Source organism: Raphanus sativus, chromosome 4 (assembly GCF_000801105.2).
Source record: "Raphanus sativus cultivar WK10039 chromosome 4, ASM80110v3, whole genome shotgun sequence".
Taxonomy (NCBI): domain Eukaryota; kingdom Viridiplantae; phylum Streptophyta; class Magnoliopsida; order Brassicales; family Brassicaceae; genus Raphanus; species Raphanus sativus.
Window position 1 is genome coordinate 5,187,640 of NC_079514.1, and position 21,682 is coordinate 5,209,321.

General features: G+C 31.9%; 2 protein-coding genes across 2 annotated transcripts; both read right to left on the bottom strand.

Annotated features, from left to right (window-relative positions):
- Positions 1-214: 214 nt before the first annotated feature.
- On the bottom strand, positions 215-1,169 carry LOC108831317 (MLP-like protein 328). The gene is made up of 2 exons (XM_018604873.2): positions 828-1,169; positions 215-639 (listed from the first exon to the last, which is right to left on the bottom strand). The coding sequence occupies exons 1-2, from the start codon at positions 1,012-1,014 to the stop codon at positions 371-373; spliced, it is 456 nt and encodes a 151-aa protein (XP_018460375.2). The 5' UTR covers positions 1,015-1,169; the 3' UTR covers positions 215-370.
- A 3,599-nt stretch (positions 1,170-4,768) lies between these two features.
- Positions 4,769-5,588, bottom strand: LOC108831318 (dirigent protein 6). The gene has a single exon (XM_018604875.2). It carries the CDS (start codon positions 5,546-5,548, stop codon positions 4,985-4,987), a length of 564 nt encoding a protein of 187 aa, XP_018460377.1. The 5' UTR covers positions 5,549-5,588; the 3' UTR covers positions 4,769-4,984.
- Positions 5,589-21,682: the final 16,094 nt, after the last annotated feature.

A 21,682-nucleotide genomic window follows, 5' to 3' on the forward strand; every position in this document is an offset into this window, starting at 1 on the left:
TAGTGATGATTTATGAGTTATTACCATATTCTACAAAGTTTACCAAAAATATAAATCAATATTAAATGTAATATATGAGTTATTGTCATATTCTAAAAAGATTTTCAAAAATATATATTAGCATTAAATGTAATTGTCCATGTCATATTTAATCATATGACATGTCCTCAATCTTAATAGCCACGTCACAATTTTTTTTGTAAAAACGATTGTAGAGAAAACATGTGGCAAATCACTTCTCAAATATAGACTAGGGGATGTAACTCCCCGTAAAAGACCACACTTATTCATTATTATATATTGAGAACACCTTGAAAGTACATCGAGAGAGTGATAATTTTGATGGTAGTGGTGATCATGATGATGTTGATTAAGCTTTGAGAACGTGGTCCTCCATGTCTACAACCATGCTCTTGAGGAGTTTCATGTAGCTGCTTGGTTCGGGGACTTCATCGTTGCGCTTCTCCCAAACCATAGTGATTATACAGATGCAACTATCTTCAGTCTTGGGAATAAATTGGCCGATGAGGTCATAAACCTTGAACAGCTCCATCACGTGACCTTCAAGTCCTCTATCCGTCATTGTTGTATTCTCATCGTCTATCTCTCTCTTCTCCTTGAATACCTCCTGCTTTCCATCTTTATATGCATGTGTTCATTAGTTAGATTTGGTTCATATTCATATGAAATGATGCAATAAATTCTCAACATCATGATTGTAACTTAAGCAGTATATAGTACTACCATAACCGTGACACACGTAGTCGTAGCTGGGGTATAATTCAACTCACATGTGCTGTATTATAAGATTTTAAATAAATGAATACCCAATGTGTAGTTCCAAATCTTGATACCGCCGTGGGAGTCCCATTCGCCGTCGTGAACGGTAACATTTTGAATGTGGTGGCCGATGGCATCAGGGAAGAGAAAATTCTCGCTCTTCCACCTCTTGTAATGTTTCTCCGCCGTCCCTTTTAAAGGAACCTCCGTCACGTATGTTCCCGACGTCGCCATTTCTTTCGCTCTCGTTTTTATGCTTAGTCTCTCCTTTTTGGTTTCTTCGATGGTGTCGCCGCTATGACTTATATATAGTGAATGTGATGGTACCGTTTCTTTGATCACTCACTTGATAGGGTTCTGCTCTTCTTGTTTCAACCGACAATGTTCAACAATCATTAATGAGGTACATAAATGTTATTTTTCATGGGTAATCGAAATTTTTACCGAGTTATTAATATGGGTAGTTGGCAATTATCATTTAGAAGATAATCGTATATGCCCATATGAGTAATTTTTGGGTTTATCCTTACCGTGAATATTTAGATTCACCAACCAACCAATAATAATTCGTATTTTATATTCAGCATCTTTAAAAAAATATTGTCAAATTATATTATATTTTTCATTTAAAAAATAATAAAAATTATATAGTAGTTGCAACAAAAAGAATTTTTCTAAATACCATTCAGCAAAACCCTAAATCATAAATCTTTGGTAAACTCATTAGATAAATCATAAATCTTTGAATTGGAAAAAATGAAATATTTTTAACACAGTCAGTAAAATACTAAATCATAAATCCTAATTATTAAACTCTAAATCTCTAGGTAAATCCTAAACTCTTAGATAATCTTAAACCCTAAAATATATGATTTATCCAAGAATTTAGAGTTTACTCAATAGTTTAAGGTTTATGATTTAGGGTTTAGTGTTTTGCTGACGGCATTAAAAATATTTTTAAAAAAGTTTCTTTCTTGCAGTTACTATTGTTTTTTATTTATTTTTATCTTTTAGTTTTAAAAATATAATATAACTTAACAATATTTTATTTCTTTTTTTAAAGATATTGAATATGAAATAATGAAATACTATTGGTTGATACTTTAGAGGATGTAGGACTGGACATATATACTTGTTACCCGTCTTAAACTCGTTATCCGTCCCATATTATCCCCGTAAACACAAGTACTCGTCTTAATTAAGGCAAATAGCAAGTAAGAAAATTTAACTATTTGCAAGTCCAAACCAGATAACAAGTCTTAAATTTATGTTAACTACTTGACTCAGTTTTGACTCTTGACTTGATTTTTATAATATTTTATAACATTTACATTGTTATTTCAGCTAATTTATCTCACATCGGTTGTAACATAAGAATCAAGCAATTTTTTTGCTATAAATATAGATAATCATCTAATCTTAAAATTATTGAAATGAAAATTTTATTTTAAAGACTCAAATACCAAAAAAAATTAACTTAAATAAACAAATACAAGGTATATTAAGTTATTAGCAAGTACATGTACAAGGCAAAAATTTTAATATTTGAACAAGGCAAATCGAGTTATAAGTATAGTAAAAATCCTGGATATTTGCTCCGCGTCCGGCCCTAAGGGGATGAACCTAAAAATTACTAGGGCGATATACACACTTATGATGTGTATTGTCTTTTTTCTTTTATCATCTTCAGCCTAAAAAAAACATTAGGAATAAAAAAGAAAAAATGCAGAGGAATAAATTTAAAGGAATATAATTCCTTATCAATTTTGATGAGGAATAAATTTGTTCTATGTTTCTTTAAAATAAAAGGAATAACAAGGAATGGAAAGAAAAAACTATTACATATAAATGGTAAAAATAATTAAGAACAGTAAGGAATACACTATTCATTTGTATTCCTTGGTCATCAGTTAGACCCTATATATGTTCGAATTTGACCCATAACATGGCGGTGCATTAAAAGCTCGGATTAGGTTGTAATTAATTAATTTTTAGTTGTGCTCCATCGGGATTTGTATAGTCTTTAAAATAATGCATATTCTTTTTAGATCAAAACTATTTTTTTAGATCAAAACTATTGGTCCTAAATATATTGAGATTTAAATTTAGAAATCTAAATTATTGGAAGTTGGGAGTCCGGGTGGCAACGTCGTAACGATGAAGATCGCTAAAAGTGTTACGCAAGGTCACCAGTATCAATCATAATATCGCCTGTGGTGGCCAAAGTTGGTTACAGAATTTGACTCTAGGAGAAAGCTAGATGGATCGTGATAGTGGAGGATTGACGCTATTGCGAGGAGGGTCAGGTACCGTTTTCATAGTTTGTTAAAGTCCTTTTTCTTTTAGACGTTGTCCCTCGTTTGAAGCTGACCTTTGGTTTATTCGTAATGATATTTACAATTGATGCAAAAAAATATTAGTGGTTATACCTTTTTTTTGGAAAATTCTTTTTTGGAAAATGCCTAAAACAATTGTTGAAAAAAAAGTTATTGGCTAACCTCACTGCTAAACCCACTTCAATTTCATTTTGTAGTAAATTCATCTTCAAATTCTATTTTGTAGTAAATTCATCTTCAATTTCATTCCAAAAGGCACTCCAAAATCGAGTAACAGACATGATTAATCTAAATATAGAATAAACCAACTCATTATTCCAAAATATAGTTAAATTTTTTTATTTACAAAATGGTCCTGTACGTTTAAATATTTTTGTTTTTAATAAAATATTAATTACAAATAAGTAAATTAATATTATTTTACTATATATATGACAAAATTTACTGTTAATATTTCTTAATTATATAAATAGCCATCTAATGAACTATTTTATACAACAAAAGATATATAATATAAAACATTAAAAAATTGTTTGCATATTAAAATTTTAATATACTTTTTAAACTTTGTCGGGTAATTTTATTTATATAATAAAAATTTAATTGTGATTAATATTGTATTTAATTTAAATGTTACAAATTGAAAATAGATTGTTTTACAAATAGTATAAAGGAAAGGTGATTTTTTTTTGTCATCATGAAAGGTGATATTAGTAATTTTAAAATAAATATAAAATATAATATATTAGAAATATTCTATTTTAAAATAGAAAATTGAGTAATACATTGAATCAAAACTCAATTTCATTTTGGAGTTACTCTATTTTAGAATAGAAAATGAAGTAATACATTAGAGATGTTCTAATATCTAAAATCTTTTTTTCTTATACCTAAAATCTGTATTTTGTTGACAAACAAATTCTCGGTCATATCTTTTCCACGATTCTGATGTGTCATCTATAATATACGTATGTTTCAAGAAACAGTTTAGTAATCAAATTAGGGTGATCTAGTGGTTGAATGATTCACCATGAGATCATTGGATACTAATTACTAAGTTCGAGTTTTCCGATTTGGCTTTGTCAAGAATGACTATTATGGATAATTTCTTTTTACCAAAATGTGAATTTTCATATAAAAATGACTTGGGATTGTAACTTGGTACAATAAGTTTAGACAGTCAAGAATTAACCTTCGTTAAAAATACTTATGCGATTACTTCTTCTTATCATTATCTGTTCTCTTCCCCTTCTTTTTCTTTATGAAAATTTTCTTCTTTGTTTTCTTTATCACTTTATGCGGTGTGCTGAACTGTGTCAATTCATATACCAATTTCTTCACACCTCATCTAATGACCATCAACTATTGATTCTTTTTTATTGAGGGAAACTAAATCACACATAAACTTCACGATCTTCAGTTTTGGAACGGACGTTTGGCAACCATATAATCTTGATTCAGTCTGATTCTTCGTAATCTGAATTATTCAGTTGGGCTGCATTACAAAAATTGGGGTGGGCTTTTGTACTCTTTTTCTACTATCTATCAACAAGAAGAAAAAAAAACAATATATAGTCTGTCCGTCAGTGGCGACATTTCAACAAAATCTTACTATATATCGATTATTTTTCCTTGTTGGCTAGTCAAGCGGATTAAAAACTTAAAATTCGTTTTTCATTCTAAATTATATAATTTGCTGGAAACATTCTTTTGCTCATTATGACTTCTACAATCGGGATAACATGAATTATATAAAGCACAAACATACAATAAACTGTAAAACAAAAACAAAAACCGCTTACTTATCAATAGTAACACATTTTATCTCTGTGCCAGCACACAATTTTAAAAATAAAACATGTAGTTAGTTAGTAACATTCATATAGTTTAATATCCATCTTAACACGGAAATACTTAGCCCCTTGAAATATATCCGTCACGAATGTAGCGATACCACGAGCCATGAAGAAATCACCAGTCCCACCAACGACCGATAGATCTCTTGTCGGCTCCATCATCAAGTCCGCACCCATTACATTCAATGTGCCTTTGTGTTCCGTCGAGTTAAACACCAAGGTGTAGGAAAACCACGAGTTGAAGTCCGTCTTCATGTCATAGAAATAGAAGCCTTGTGCGCGAGCCACGGGTTCTGAGAGATAGTTCTTGTCCATTGTTATGGGGCCATCAAAAATCACAAACTTACCGAACTTGAAGTTTCCTAATCCCGGAGGGCTCACGATAGCGGCCGAGGTTGCGTTTGCTACGTTGTCGCCATCGTAGAGGATGTCATGGAAGTAGAAAGAGAAATGTTTGCATGGCTTTCTCTGATCCAATGTTTTTCGGGACGAGAAAACGGTATCGGAAAAGAGTAGAACTAATAAGAAGAATGAGAAGAGGGATTTGAGGAGTTGTTTCTCTACAAGAGATGCCATGATTAGCTAGAGACGACTAGTGAGATGTGTAAAATGAAGATCGCCTAAACCCCATTTATATAGAAGTGTTATTCACTTGATTTAATTAAGAGGATTTATTTGGATAAATGAAAGAATTTTAAAAGTTTTAGGGGTCTACTAAGTCTAAATGGGTTGTTGATGTTTTGTCAAATTATATTTTAAATCGAAATTAGCGCAAGGAGGTAAACCGAGGTTGGTGACAAGTTAATTTCACTTACTTCAAAGGTTTAATGATTATAATATTAAACCGTTTGGTGATCACTGTTGGGTTCAATCTATAAGCATAAAGTCGAGGCTGATAAGACATATATTGACATAAAAAAACAAAGTAGTAAGTGAAAATTGAAATAGTACCATTTACAAAACAAAAAAAAAATTGAAATAGTACAGTTATCGAAAGAAACATTATTTAGGAACATTGCCTTACGAACGCCCCTGACTCATGTGCGGTGACTTGTAAACTAAATCACCAAACCACGTTCAATCTTTTTCTCAACAATTTTTTTTTTTGAACAATTCAGATAGCGGTTTAGTAAAAAAACTATCGGTTAAGAAGAATCTACATAACAATATATAAATATTTTCATATATAATTTATACTAACTGTTTATTTTTTGTTATTTGGGCATTCTAATTTTGCTATTACTATTTTCTTTATCGATAGACATTAGATATAATTACCAAATAAAATCCAGTTCTATAGTATTTCGAAGTTTTTTTAACACTGTTTTATTAAGATTAATTTGGAACATATTATATCACATTAGAATATGATAAAAAGATAATGAAAAGCTAATAGTCTTTCCACATCGAAATTAGCAAAAATAAACATAACTGATGATATCTATATATAATAGCAAACCTGTTTTGCTCTCTTATGATGTCATCATTTTTTTATAGGAAAAAAAAAGTTTGATCTACCGATTGAGTTTTGTCGCTTTATTTAATCTGACGGACATGGTTTTCCTTTAATTACTAAGTATGACGTCATCCAACTGTTTTAACAAATGTTCCTCTTCTCTAAACGACGTGTGCTCTTTTGATAACGGAACGACGCACCTTTTCTACGGTGACCTCCTTTGATAACGGAAAGACACACCTTTTAAACGGATTAATAGATTGATGTTGGTTTGATTAGTTGTGTGGTGTTCTCTGGGAAGCTTCATTTAAGTCCCAAGGAAAAGCTTTGGTTCATCATTATGATCTGTACTAACCGCGGCCATTTCCACAGCTACAATTGATTACGAATAGATCTCGTCGAGAATCTAAACCGCCACCGCCGTCACCGTTTATGACGAACGTTATAAAGTTGATCAGAGATAAAATAAGAAGAAGAAGAAGAAAGTTTTGGCGCTGAAGATGCTGCCATGGACGGAATTGTAGAACCCAAAGTCGAGAAAATAAGATATCAAGCATAGATCATGTCATCTGATGTTGAGGCTCAACTACGACGACAATTTGGAAGCTTCGTCTGTTAAAGCTTCGCTGTTTTAGGATCGGAAGGTTACTGGAGCTATGTATGTCTTTCTCTAATCACATTCCTCTCTCGCCTATGAAACTCTGTATATTTAAAGTAGTTTAAAATTGAACTCCTGTAATTGATCTAGACGTAGGTATATGTTTGATTTAACGAAAAATTCCAAACGTAGAGATGTGATGTTCTTAGGTGTCAGTGAATAGGTTGCAGGGATGGTTGATGTATGCAAAGGAGAAGGCTAACTGGTTCAATTAATTATCATTCCTTATTTAACATATCGTCTTTTTTTTATCTTTTGCATGTTCTTAACTTCGGTTACACGTTATTTGTCTGATTAGGCTTGTTCCATATCAGTGGCAAGAGAATGAAGATGTCTATGAGCAATGATACGCTGTAGTCTGAGTAGGCTTTCTTCTTGTGAATGTGCTTGTTTAATTGTATTGCAGATCAAGCATCATCCCTGGGACAGTGCTGGTTATCCTTGCTGGTAGGTTCCCGGTTCACGGGCAAGATAGTATAAATTACCAACTTCCCTCTGTTTCTCTTTCTATGACTGGTGAGTTTTTCTAATGCTGCCACCTTCTATTATCCATCTTAACCATTCACTAGTCACTACTTGCGTCAGCTGATATGTTTCTTTTTTGTAATTAGCCCATCAAGATCAATGGTTGGCACGTCCTGCCTGAATATCTTTGATGTTAGCCTCGATAACTTTGATGATAAGCATTTTGGAAAGGTAGCAGAGAAGAAGAACAAGAAGGGAGAAGAAGAGTGATGGAGCCGGTGGATGTATATATCTGAATAATACTTTCCTTTAATACTCTTTGATTGTTAACAGTACAATACTGAACACAAATCCTAAGAGAATTGCTTAAAGATCCAAAACAAACTTCATAAAAGCTCAAAGGAAAAATACAAACGAGTCTACAATTTTTTTTTGGCAAGAAACGAGTCTACTATTTATACTAATCAAATTTATTGTTTTCTGTTACGCTTCAAACTCAAGCTCTCCCTTGTACTTCTTTCTTCTTCCTCTGCGGGTTGCCTTCCCCTCTCCATTACGTATACACTCCAAGGTCTATCAGGGTCTTCGAGGCAATGAGAGAGAGAGAGAGTTAGCAATCTTATTTGCGAAAAAATATATCAACTGTTTTGATGAAAGTATAATACAACTGGTCTCTTTATTCACAGGAAGTGTTGCACAAAGGAAAAAGACGACCAGAAGGCTGTGGACGGAGTTATGATAGCCATTGTGGTAGTTTCAGAGTTGAAGACTTGCCTTGGCACAAGATCTTCATTGCACAAGGAACGGAGCGGCATGAGCTTTTTTTTGACGTCACTGCATGAACTTGTTTTCTATTTCAATAACTTTTTATGTGCCCTCACGTGTTACTTCTTTTTTTTTGTTCTCGTCCACCTACCAGGGACATATTTTGGCTTGTACATTTTATATATTATGTTCTCACCTTTGGTATAAACAATCTATCTTATTAAATTTGAACTTTCTAGCAATATTTTTCAGTAGATAATAATATTGTTATGTTGAAATTTCAGTGAATCTTCAAGATTGGAATGAGAGCAAAAATAAACGAAATAGCTTTTTCCACAAATCTTTTGTTGTACTGTGATTGATACTGATAATGAAAATTGTTATATGGAGATCAAAGTCTAAATTAAGAGAGTTACATTTATCGGTGGATAGCATTTATTAGTTGAGGGGATTCTGTTTTGTCGAGTTTTGCCTTGGTCTGTGGTTACATGGTTGCACATGCTAAAAATACTGATTTTAGGTAGAATAATACAAATTGAATCCTTTTCTTTATCATTGTACATGGGCTTTGCTGCAACGAGGATATGCCTTTTTGTCATGCCAACGTCAAGACCTGAAACAGGATTTTCTGTAAAATAATACTTGGAGGGCTCCCAAATTCTAAAAAGAAAGATTGTCATAAGTAGGTATCATATATTGGCTGTCTGTCAGCAATCGCTCTGATTCAATACAAAAGGTTGGTATTCCTAATACTGAACATGAGCTTCTTGTCTCGGCCAGTCTTTTACAGCATTTCAACCCGATATTCTTAATAAAAATGTATATTTATTTTTCTATAAATTCAATAGTCAGTTTATAATTAATTTACTACATATATTTTGCATCCTTTTTCTTTTCTTTTGATATTGATTTTATTATTTTAAACTAATATATTCAGCATCTAAATGAAAATTAAAATGTAATAAATATAAAATATATTTTTTGAAAATATATATACATTCTATGAATATTAAACAATTTAGTTTTACTAAAGAATTTCCTTAGAACAATTTAGGTCAGAATTCTCTTTATTTTATGATCTAATGGATATACACAACTCTTGCTACGTATGATGATGTAATCAAAGTTTTTGGTAACTCTTATTTCTACAGTCGTATATTTTAAACATCACATCTTTTAAATAGATACAATCATACATTTTCATCATTAAAATTTTATTTTAAACAACACATCTTTTAAATAAACAAAATCATACATTATCATTATTAAAACTTTCTGTTTTGAGCATTTATTTATTTGAAATGACACATCTCTTATATCAATTGAGTAGTAAGAGACATACATTTTTATAATTTGTGTATTTTATTAAAAAAATAATTTGAAGAGTTAGAATCTGACGGTTATAATTATTTTTTTTCATCCAAAATATATTTGTTTTAAGAATTATAATTTTTTTCTTTTAAAAAAATGTGTTTTCATGAAAATTACTTAAATCTATTATTTTATTTTAGTGATAAACCATTATAAATTTTGGTGTTAACTATTGCATCCCTTAGCCAACCATTGCAATAATTAACTATCAACAATTGTTACCCTTAATACTTAGCTGAAAATTTGCATCTCCTAAATATTTTTAACATGAAAAATTGTTAGTTGTCATTAGTTGTAATTGAGTTTAGTGAAGTGTGCATGTGTTAAGGATTGTGTCTTTTAGTCAAGTAGTTTTGTTTAAGAGTTCTAAAAAAAAAAGACGCAACTCTTCATTTGTAATAAGAAAATTCTTTATTGAAGAGATGCATTGAATGGATGCAATGAATAGATGCAATTGTTCACTTGTAGTGTTTTATTTTTTATTTAAACTCTTGTTATTGTGATGAAAAATAATAAGCTCAGGTTTTCTTTTCTATTAATTAAAATTGAAGTTCTTGTTCTTTGAGTTTTTAGTGATCACAATTACAATAGATTGTGATATTAATTATTTTTTCTTTCTAAGAAATTTGTCTTTTATTCTTTTTTTTTTTATTTTAGAAACTTCAGTTTCATTTATAAAAAATTATATTTATTAGTTTATGGGATGAAAAAATTATGTATTTTTGTTTTTTACTTTGCCCATGTCATTTTATTAATACTTTATCTAAATATCTGCATTGAGTATTTTTAAATAGTTCAAAAGTAGATAAATATCTTAAAAATTATATTTTAAAAATTTAAGAGTTGTGACTATTCAGTTGGTTTTAAATGCATCTTCTCATAATAAATTCAATGAGAAGAGGAACAAAAAAAAAGTAAAACGGTCATAAATAAAAAATAAAAAGATGATTATTTAACTTAATATTGTTATGATATCAAAGAACAATTGAACTTTTACATTACGAATATTTGTTTTTTACTTACACTTTCTTTTTACACACATTTGTTGTGTAGATATATTAATCCAATTATTTACTCTATAAAATTTTATTTATTTAAAATTTATTTAAGAAAGATCGAACATTAAAATAAAAAATATTAAAAATACATTTTTCGCGCGCGTTTACATGCGGGGTTGTTTCCTAGTATTAGTAATACGGAACTGATTTTGTTTCAAAAATAAAAATAAGGTAAATTAGGTATTCTCATTCCAGTAATAGTAGACGGATTTCTAATACCTTCAATTAAATCACGACAATAATTTTCATAGTTTAGATATTATTTTTTTCTTTAGTTGTCTTAATCAGTTTTGTTCTGAATTAGATTTAGTAGAGCTACTGTTGGATAAACTTGATCCGGCGAAAAATGGCTGCTGGAGAGAATTGACAGAGACTAGAATTTTTAGATGATAATTTTTATCAGTGGGATATGTCTGAAAGACCGTTTAGGGTTTATTGGTTTTGAAGTTTAATCTTAGAGTATAAATGGTGACCAAGAAACAACGAAGAATAATGCATTCTTTAACATTCCTAAATAAATTCATCATTTACAAAGAATAATCTTTTCTTTTCATTCCCTATCTTTTTCTTTTTTGTAGAAAATTAAAGAAGAAAACTATTTTTTGTCAAATTTAAGATGGAATAATAATTCCTTTTTATTCATGCAATTTTGTTTTTCTATGTTCATTTTCCGTTTATTTCTCTTGATTCCAGAATGATCACCAATCGGACTCTTAGTATCTATATACCTCGTTTTTTTCCTTGAATATTGCTATTAGGATTTGATTCATTTAAAAAAAATGGTAAACTATTCTCTAGAGAAAGAATGTGAAAGCTCCGGTGGCCACGTGTTGGGGAAATCTGGTGGTGTGGTGCGGATCCGAACTCGGGTCTCTTAAAGATTCACGGAACGTTTTGACCACCCGACCACAGACGAGTGTGGTTGATTTGATTCATTTAGTTATAAGAAAATATAAAGATACGAAAATAAAGCTCCGTCCGACATACAATAGTATTCTGGTTGGGCTGTAACACTAGACTACTCATACCTAACATGCGAAAGATCAAGAAGAAGAAAAAAGAACCTAACGCTTATAGATTGCTTGTTTGGTTGAACTATAGATTTTAAAAAGAGAGTTTCATAATTGCAAACAAAACTAATTCATCTCAGATTTTATATACGTATATAAACTAAAGAATAACAATATTTTTGTTACCGAAAAACATTTTAAAGAAACAAATACAAGATAGTGATGTCGTGATACTTTTTTTTTGTTACTTAAAATCACGAACCAAACTTCTATAGTTGTATATCTAACTTATTTTATATGATTATTGTGTGTTTGAGGATAAATTAGTTAATACACGGCCATCTCATGGAGAGTAATTATTCCCTCTCTCGCTTTACTTTCGGTGTAAGACTAACATATGAAAGAAACATCCGAGAAACTTTCAATCAATTAATTTCAACACACCAAAACATAAAACTTTTAATCAATTAAGAAATCGTATTTTCTCATATTTATTTAAAAACTAGAATAAGAGTCAATAATATTGTCACTAACTCCTTTTCCTAACACGTGAATAAAAGAACAAATGGCAAAGAGTCAAACAAGAGGATTATTTTCTAAAACAATTCAAATGGGTTTAGTTGCGTAACTGATCTTTTGTCCCTTAATGATTTTCAAAGTAGACCCATGTCGAAAGTAAACGGCTTTTGGTTTATGAAAAACAACTTCAGTTCTAACTTGCTTAAATTTTATTTAACTTTCTATTCATACAAATAAAGTCTATAACTTAGATTTTTACCAATTTTCATTAAAAACACTATGTCTACGGCAATGATATCAATGGTACTCTGAACTCTGGTCATTTTGACTAGCATTGTCTGTTGGGATCGTCAAAGCACATGTCCAACTCTATATTATCCGATTAGTACGATATTGTCCACTTTGGGCTTTAATGGCAAGCCCGCATAGATTTACTTTTGGTTTCCATCCCAAAAGACCTCGTACTAATTAGAGGTAGACTTCTCTTTATATATTAGACACTCCTTGTCTAATTCTCCAATGTGGGACTTAGATTGCATCTCACATTCTCCCCCTCAAACTAAGGACCACACTTTTCTCATCTCGTGTGTTTTTCTTCCTTTGAGAATGCGTCTCCCACAACATCACAGGTTCCATGATCTTCTGACTTGATCTCTACCACATACCTCCTATTCTTAACTTTAAGGGTACCCAATTCATCTCTTAAAGGGTATTTAGGTCTTCTTGCAGATTTCTCGTCAACCTGGCTCTGATACCAATTGTTGGGATCGTCAAAGCACATGTCCAACTCTATATTATCCGATTAGTACGATATTGTCCACTTTGGCCTTTAATGGCAAGTCCGCATGGATTTACTTTTGGTATCCATCCCAAAAGGCCTCGTACTAATTAGAATTAGACTTCTCTTTATATATTAGACACTCCTTGTCTAATTCTCCAATGTGGGACTTAGATTGCATCTCACATTGTCATCAGAAACCCTGCGAAATTATAGAATAAAGGAAAACATGCATGAAATGCTCGATAATCAATGAGTAACAAAAAAAGCATGCCTAGTCGTTAAAGCAAAACAAAGTTCTCACAAATATTATTATTTTAATAAATCTTTTTTCCTTTTAATTTAAATTAGGGAAAATTTCACAACTACACTTTGTTTGGTACCACTTTTCAAGTTTACCACTATTCTAAGAACATTTTCACAAATACACATCTCATTAATGGGTAAATTACAATAGTATCCTTATGTTATCATTTCTCTATTATCGGTTTCTTATGTCTCGACCTATTCATCTTCTCCTCCTCTCCGCCTAGTTCCAACATCATTTACATACTACCGACGAAATCGACGACTCCGACGACGAAATCAATAAATCCGGCGACGAAATCGACGAATCCGGCGACAAAACCTTAGCTTCTTCTCTGTAATCTATTACTGTATGTTTGATAGGCTCACTGTGAACAAGAAGCCTGCAAAGGCAAGCAAAGCGGCTGCTAAGGATCCAAACAACCGAAGAGGCCTTCCAGTGCCTTCTTCGTCTTCATGTAACCAATCATCCTCTTCCTTTTGAGGAAAGAAGCCCAAGTTGAGCCAAAAAACTCGTAATCACCTTCCCACGAGATCGTCATCTCGTCCTTCGGCTGAGAGATCAAGCAAAGCTATTACAGTGTGTTCCCTCGATTGACAAAGCTTCTCCTGCAGTAGTTGTACTATTCAGACAAAGCTCTCCAAACGGTGACATCGTTTCTCCAAACGGCAACATCTCGGCAAAGCTCAAGACATTATCTCGGGAACGAAGGCTGTCTCCTCACAAGCTCGTCATCTCATCACGAGCTCGCCATCTCGTCAAAGCTGAAGATTTGATCTTGCCGACCAAAATCTCAGGACAAGACTGACTTTGCCGACAAGAAGACTCTGCCTTTTATACTCTGATCTTGTCTGGTAATTAAACTCGCCGGCTCAAGCTCCATCAGTACCAAGGATCCCGAGTATAACATCACAAATAAAGCTCTGATCTTGTCTTGTTATTGAACTCGCTGGCTTCAAGCTTCTCGTCAAGATTAAAGTGGCTTGGCCTTATCAACTCGCCTGCACCAAGCTTCCCTTCCCGACACGAGTTTACCACAACCAGATGTCGACACGAAATAGAGAAGCATGTCCGATGCTAGCCAAGCTCCACAACCGGCAAACCAAAGTCTTGAGCTGTCTTTGATGGAGCTTGAAAGATCAGCTTTTGAGCTTTGTGGAGAACAAGTCTTGAGCTTCACATTGTCCATCTCTGGTCTAGGTGGATGGTGATGGTTCGAGACACAAACACCAGTGGATGAGATTTGAACCTGTTTGCTTTTATAAATTGATCATGCTTTTGTCAAAAAAAAAGGGTATGCTTGAAGTGAAATGTCCGTATGGAGAGGTGTATCTCCATTGGTCAACGAATCATCATCCTTCTTTTTTTTCTTCTTAAGTTTGTATAGTAAGTAAATGAGTTGTGTAATTCTTATGGGGCACCTTTATATAGCTTTTGCTTTGCAAGTCTTGCGTCAACTCTTGTCTGACTTTCAGTTGATTTTTCAGGTCGTTTTTGATCAGTGAGTTGTCCCACACTGTTTCCTGCTTGGCTCAAAAGTCTAACCCATCGGCTCATTCCTTTTTCTTAATAAAAACGATATTAAACATTACTGATTACAGCTCCCCTTTATTTATAAGAGTCCATAAATCAATTTATAGGGATTTATAAATTAATTTATAAGAGTTTATAAATCAATTTATAAGAGTTTATAAATCAATTTATAAAAGCTTATAAATCAATTTGTAAGATTTTATATAATCATTTTAAGAGTTTTGTAAGAGTTTATAAAACAAAATTAGAAGGGTGTACAAAACTATTCAATTGCTTAAGAAAATTTAAAAACAACATGGATATATGTGTAGTAATAAGAGTTTATAAATCATTTTAAAAGATTTATAACATTTTTTACAACGGAAATTTATAAGAGTTTATAAGAATTTTATAAACCTTTTTATAAATCATTTAAGAATTAACTTAATCGTTTATAAGGATTAATAAAATCATTTATATGGATTAAAAAGCATATTAAAACATTACTGATCATAACTCCTCTTTATTTATAAGAGTTCATAAGTCAATTCATATGAGTTTATACAAAAATTTATAAGGGTTTATAAATCAATTTATAAGCGTTTATAATTCAGTTTGTAATAATTTATATAATCATTTTAAGAGTTTTGTAAGAGTTTACAAAAACAATTTATAAGAGTTTATAAAAATAGTCTATAAGGATATATATAACAAACTTGAACTTGGTATTCTACAAGGCTTTTATAAGGATTATAAATAAAAGTTTATAAAACCAATCATATGGATATATGAAATATTTGTGTATATAAATCATTTATATGAGTTTATAAAACCATTTATTAATTTTATAAGAGCTTATAAAACTTTGTATCAACCATCTATAAAGTTTAAAAAACACATAAATATTTATATGATTATTTATAAAGGTTTGTAAAACTATTTAGAAGGGTTTATAAACAATTTACCAGAACTTATAAGCGATTTATAAAGAAATTTATAAGTGTTTATAAACTAATTTAGAAGGTTTATAAATCTATTTATAAAAATTTATAAAACACCAAATTAACCAACTTTCCACCATTTCTATGTTTATTAAAGAACATCATTATTTTACAGTTTCTTTTATAAGGCCTTTTATAAGGCTTTATAAAAGAAATCAGTTAGAAAGTCTTTAAATTATTTACAAGAGTCTATAACCATTTAGAAAGACTTATAAAACAATTTATAAGGCTTGTAAGATAATTTATAAGGTTTATTAAGGTATGTAAATAATTTATACGGGTTTATAACATTTATAAAATTCATTAAAGGTTTTATAAAGTTTAGAAACCATTTATATTTAAAATTATTTATAAGGGCTTATAAAATCATTTATAAGGATTTGTAGAATTTCAAAAGGTAATTGTTTATGAAGTACATTTTATAGAGGCTTATAAATCATTTATAAGGGTTTGTGAATTTTTTTTCTAAAACACATAAACTTGTTTATAAGGGTTAATAAAACAAGCATATTATTCACAAAGAAAAAAATTGTTTTGGACTACAGTTTCAGCAACCAGGGAGAATTCACAGGGACATTAGTAACTCCAACGGAAGTGACATGTTATTCACGTTTTGCAGATTCAGCCAACATCTACTTTAGAAATTAAAAATTTTGTTTAAACTTTTTTAGTATTATGATTTCTGATGACATACATCATACACAAGGGGTATATATAAATACTCAAAAAATTCTTTGTTTCTATGAAAACAGCATAACCGAACATCTTTATTTCACTACTAAAAAGGAGGACTCTTTTCAGATCAGATCAAACATGTTCATGGCTTTACTTCCCATTAAAGTAAACTGTTTCGTGAATAATGACAGAACTTTGTAATAATTTATATAATCATTTTAAGAGTTTTGTAAGAATTTATAAAAAAATTTATAAGAGTTTATTAAAACAGTCTATAAGGATATGTATAACAAACTTGAACTTATTATTTTACAAGGCTTTTATAAGGATTATAAATAAAGGTTTATAAAACCAATCATATGGATATATGAATTATTTTTGTATATAAATCATTTATATGAGTTTATAAAACCATTTATTAATTTTATAAGAGCTTATAAAACTTTGTATCAACCATCTATAAAGTTTAAAAAACACATATAAATATTTATATAACTATTTAAAGGTTTGTAAAACTATTTAGAAGGGTTTATAAACAATTTACCAGAACTTATAAGCGATTTATAAAAATATTTATAAGTTTTTATAAATTAATTTAGAAGGTTTATAAATCTATTTATAAGAGTTTATAAAACACCAAATTAACCAACTTTCCACCATTTCTTTGTTTATTAAAAAACATCATTCTTTTACAATTTCTACTTATGATTTTATATATAATTTTTACTTATGATTGAATCTTCCGTCAAAATGGGGATGACCTTCCGAACAGGCCATGTGATTGAATCTTCCACGGCATCCTGTATTGTTTCCTGTTACATATCAACTTTATGGTAAGCTTCATATGCCCCAGGGCATAAAAGAACATCCAACAAAGCACAGCATTGCATCAGTAGCGTCATGTGGAACGCTGGGTGAGAAAATGAGATAGAAAAGGAAAAGAAAACTAGAAACGTAGACTATAGTTTTATCAAAAAAAAAAACAACCTTAAGGGTGAAGTCCAATTTTTTCTGCAACACAAAATTTTGGATGTCTTAAGCTAAACAACATACAACAGAGACTTTTATGCACACACAATTGCATGCTCAGTTATGCACGTAAAAGAATGTAACAACATTAAACAAAACTAAAGAAAAAACATTTATGAAAATAACAGCTTCAAATGTTTCAGAGGACACCAACCTTTTCTCTAAGAGAAACACTGACAGCTCCAAAGCAAGGAAACTCATCAACCAATGGCCTAAAATCAGCCTGAAAACACCAGTGAATCCAATATTTTTCACCTAGAAAACAGACAATACGATATCAGTTGTAGTCAGCTGCTTATCATGGAGCAAACTAGAAAAGCTACAAACAAAACATCAGTATGACTTCACATGCTCTGCAAGGCAGGCATGAGGTACATGTCCTGTACCTGAACTGGAAGAGATACACCAACTAAGGTCTTGATGCCAAGTACTATATTTGGATTCCCATCCCAATTCATATCAAGCTCCATGGTCATCCCATTTTCATCACCTTCTATAATGGAAACACCTACAGAAACACCAAGGAGCACAAGCAATCTCATAAACTGTAAAGCAACGGCAAAGTATTAGTTTAAGATTATGGCGCTTATTTTTGCAAACTTTGAAAACACTATCCACAGAAATGTAAAGCATACCGCGGCCATTGAATATTAGTTTTCCAGTTTAATATAAACCATTTCTCATTCTTTTTATTCACTTGAATATAAATTTTCCCTTGGACATGATACAGTTACTAACTTACTATCAAGTAAAAGTAGGTTACAAAGTGGAGAAGCGTTGAAAACATAAACAATCTCGACTAAGAATCCAGGCTCACGATGGACTCACACCAAACCGAAAAGTTCAAAAGCAAAGAGATTTCAACGCCAACTCAAATTGATTCAATTTGCACAAGTTTTAGTTACCTCACAAACACAAAAAAAAAAACATTACATTTAAACAAAGCAAACCTGTAAACTGAGGCGCCACGGTACCGAGAGTAAGCTTAGAAAATGTCAAGGAGGCAACAACGGCAGGTCTATATTGTTCGAGATCCGGCTCTACGGATGCCCTTATAAGCACAGAGGCTGCCTAAAAACTCCAATGAACAGGAAAGAAAACCTCTTTAGAAAAAAATATCTTCATAAAAATGTCACAATATCAAATCTCTCTCTCATTCAACATACCTCATCAACATAAGGCCAGATCTTAGTCAAGTGATGGTTCAGCCAAGTCAACTGAAGTAAAACAAAAACGCTAAAAGTGAACACCATTCGCAAAAAAAAAAGGAAGAAGCTTTATACTCAATTAGGGGAGACTTTAACTTCTGACGCTCGGAGAAAACGAACCAGGAAGAATAAAACTCAGCGGGGAGAAGCTTCCTTGAATCTATTGGTCTTGACGAAGCCGATGATGATTGTGATTCCCACGGCGAGTCCGATCACAAGTTGAGGAAGCTTCAGATCTGACCAATTTAAAATCTCCAGACACAGATCGAAGTATGTCGCCAGAGCTCGTCTTCCTTCACTGGATCTCTTTGTTTTTCGTCGGAGCTATTCGTTCTTCTTCGTCGGAGATCTTTCTTTTTCTCTAGAGCTTCTCCGTGTTTGCCGTGTACAATCTTCTTCGGAGTCGTCGAATTTAGCCAGAGTCGTCGAATTTCACCGGAGTCGTCGAATATCGCCGGAGAGACCTTTGCCGTAGTCGTCGAATATAGTCATCAATCTGAGAAATTTTAAAATCGTGTAGGAGAAGATATGTTTGTGTTTGATCAGCTAAGGGTAGAATGGTACTTTATCTATTAAAACTTTAATGGTAAAGTTGATTAGTGTAAATTTGAAAAGTGGTATCATGAAAGTGGTATTTGTGGTAATTTCTCTTTAAATTATTGTTTTAAGTAAGAAAATATTTAATTTTGCATATTTCAAAAATAAAAATATTAGTACATATACATCTAGATATATTTCAACCAATTGAACTAAAATATATTATTAATAAATTTTGTATTGAAATTCTAAAATAATATTTATTTTAAAACAAAAAAATTATTCCACAACAACAATTAAACTGAAATAATTAATTTTATATTTATGTTAAATAATTAAAATAGTCAAATGCTAACGAGTGGAAGAAAACCTTTTAGTTGGATTCTGAATTTTTTTTTCCGAAGAAAATTGAATTCTGAAAGTTCCTCAAATAAGAACCCATACTTACGTTTTTTCTTAATTTCTTTTTTTTCTTAATCATTAGAGACTTATCAGAAGCCTTTCTCTTAGATGTCTGAACCATAACTCACAGAAAAAATGATTAGTCACGATAAGAAATCTAAACTGTTGTGAAAGTGTATTTTATTATTGAATCAAAGTGTTCCTTATATAGGAAATACATGGCGACATGGGCCTAAATACAATGGGCCATAAACGGGCCAAGATTACAAGTAAATATCTAATGGGCTGGACATCCATAAACATAATATTCATAACACTCCCCCTTGGATGCCAGAACCATATAGAGCTTGTAGTGTGCTTAATGTTGCCTCATTAAAACCTTACTCGGAAAACCCAGTGGGACAAAACCGAAGTGAAGGAAAAAGAGTACAACACACACTACTCCCCCTGTTCTGGACCTCTGTTCTTCAAGTCTGGCGCATGGACACTTTGATGGTTTAGCTTCATGAGCACCAAGTCTTGAACTGGTCCTTCTGTTGCCACGTCCCAAACGGATAGGTATACTTCATAGATGTGTAGTTGGTGTAGACATGGTGAAGAAGTCGGCTAACATTTCTCATGACTGAACTTGTAGTACTTTGTGCTTCTTCATCATTCTCCAAATGTGTATAACCTGTTTGAGACCTTGTATAAACCTGTAACATTTATTAAAACCAAACAATCCCTTTTCTTTTGGGTTTGGTTAGTATAAATCAATCTCAAACTTTTAGTTCCTTAGAAGGTAACTTAGGATATATTGATCATGTCCCATTGTCTCATGTTCGGACATGCCAAATTTATCTAAGTAAAGTGCCAATAACACTTATGGCAGGGGACGTGTATGGCTTTAGTATCAATGTCTTATGGTCTGAACATATCCATAAAACTTATCCGACCTAGTATGGCTTGCCATATCAAGGCGCCAATCATATCAATACATTTCTTTTGGTCGGATGTGCATAAGTCTTAAAAGTACTTATGTAAAGTCTTTCCTGGACCAAGGACACATGCCTTGTCACATAGCCATACCACGATTTGAATATAGTGGTCACTGGAACCGGTTTAGGTTCGGAACAGGATCGAGGAGACCGAGCCGGAACGGGCCGGAACAAGACTGAGATGATTACATGGTCCATCTTTCTTAGATAAATTTTGACATGATGCTAAATATATCCATGACTAACTCGGATCATGCTATTGTCCATTGTGTGTCCCCGTTCATAGCTTTTGACCAAAACTCTTCATGAACCTTCTTTATTATATGTCCATAACTTGTTCATGAATAGCTATCATGCTATAATTTGATGTTCATCAAAACTAAACCACTTTTGGATCAATATGCCGTTCCCCTTACTATGGACGTTTCAGGTCGGACAAGACCGAACGGAACGGATCGGAACGGGCCTGGACTAAACCAAGATGATTAAGGTCGAACTAGGTTGGACGTGATCCTCGTTGACTATGGGTCTTTGTCGTGAATCTGATGGATTCATGCCTCTTATTCTCTTTTGACATAATCACATTCTATTCTTGGTACTTTGGATCATAGATCTCAATACATATCATGGCTATCATCTCCACTATAGATCATTGTATTCTTATCATAGCCTGTCCAAGAATCAATCGATCTAATCATCCTTCCTTTAGTATGAACACAAGGAATTTCCTTCATAATATATGCATGGAGTGTTCAGGGACGTTTTAGAACTCCTTTCACTAAGTATTACTTAGTCTTATCCTTTACATGCATTATATGCCTTATATGCAGCTGCCTTTCCGTTTCAGTCCATGAATAGCTTAGGAACAAAGACTATTCCTATGAGAATTTCTTTTCTCATCTTTCTGATACTTTTATCATTTCTTCTCCAGTGATCAATCATGCTGTTACTAATTCCCTTTTCTTATATCCAGACCTTTATC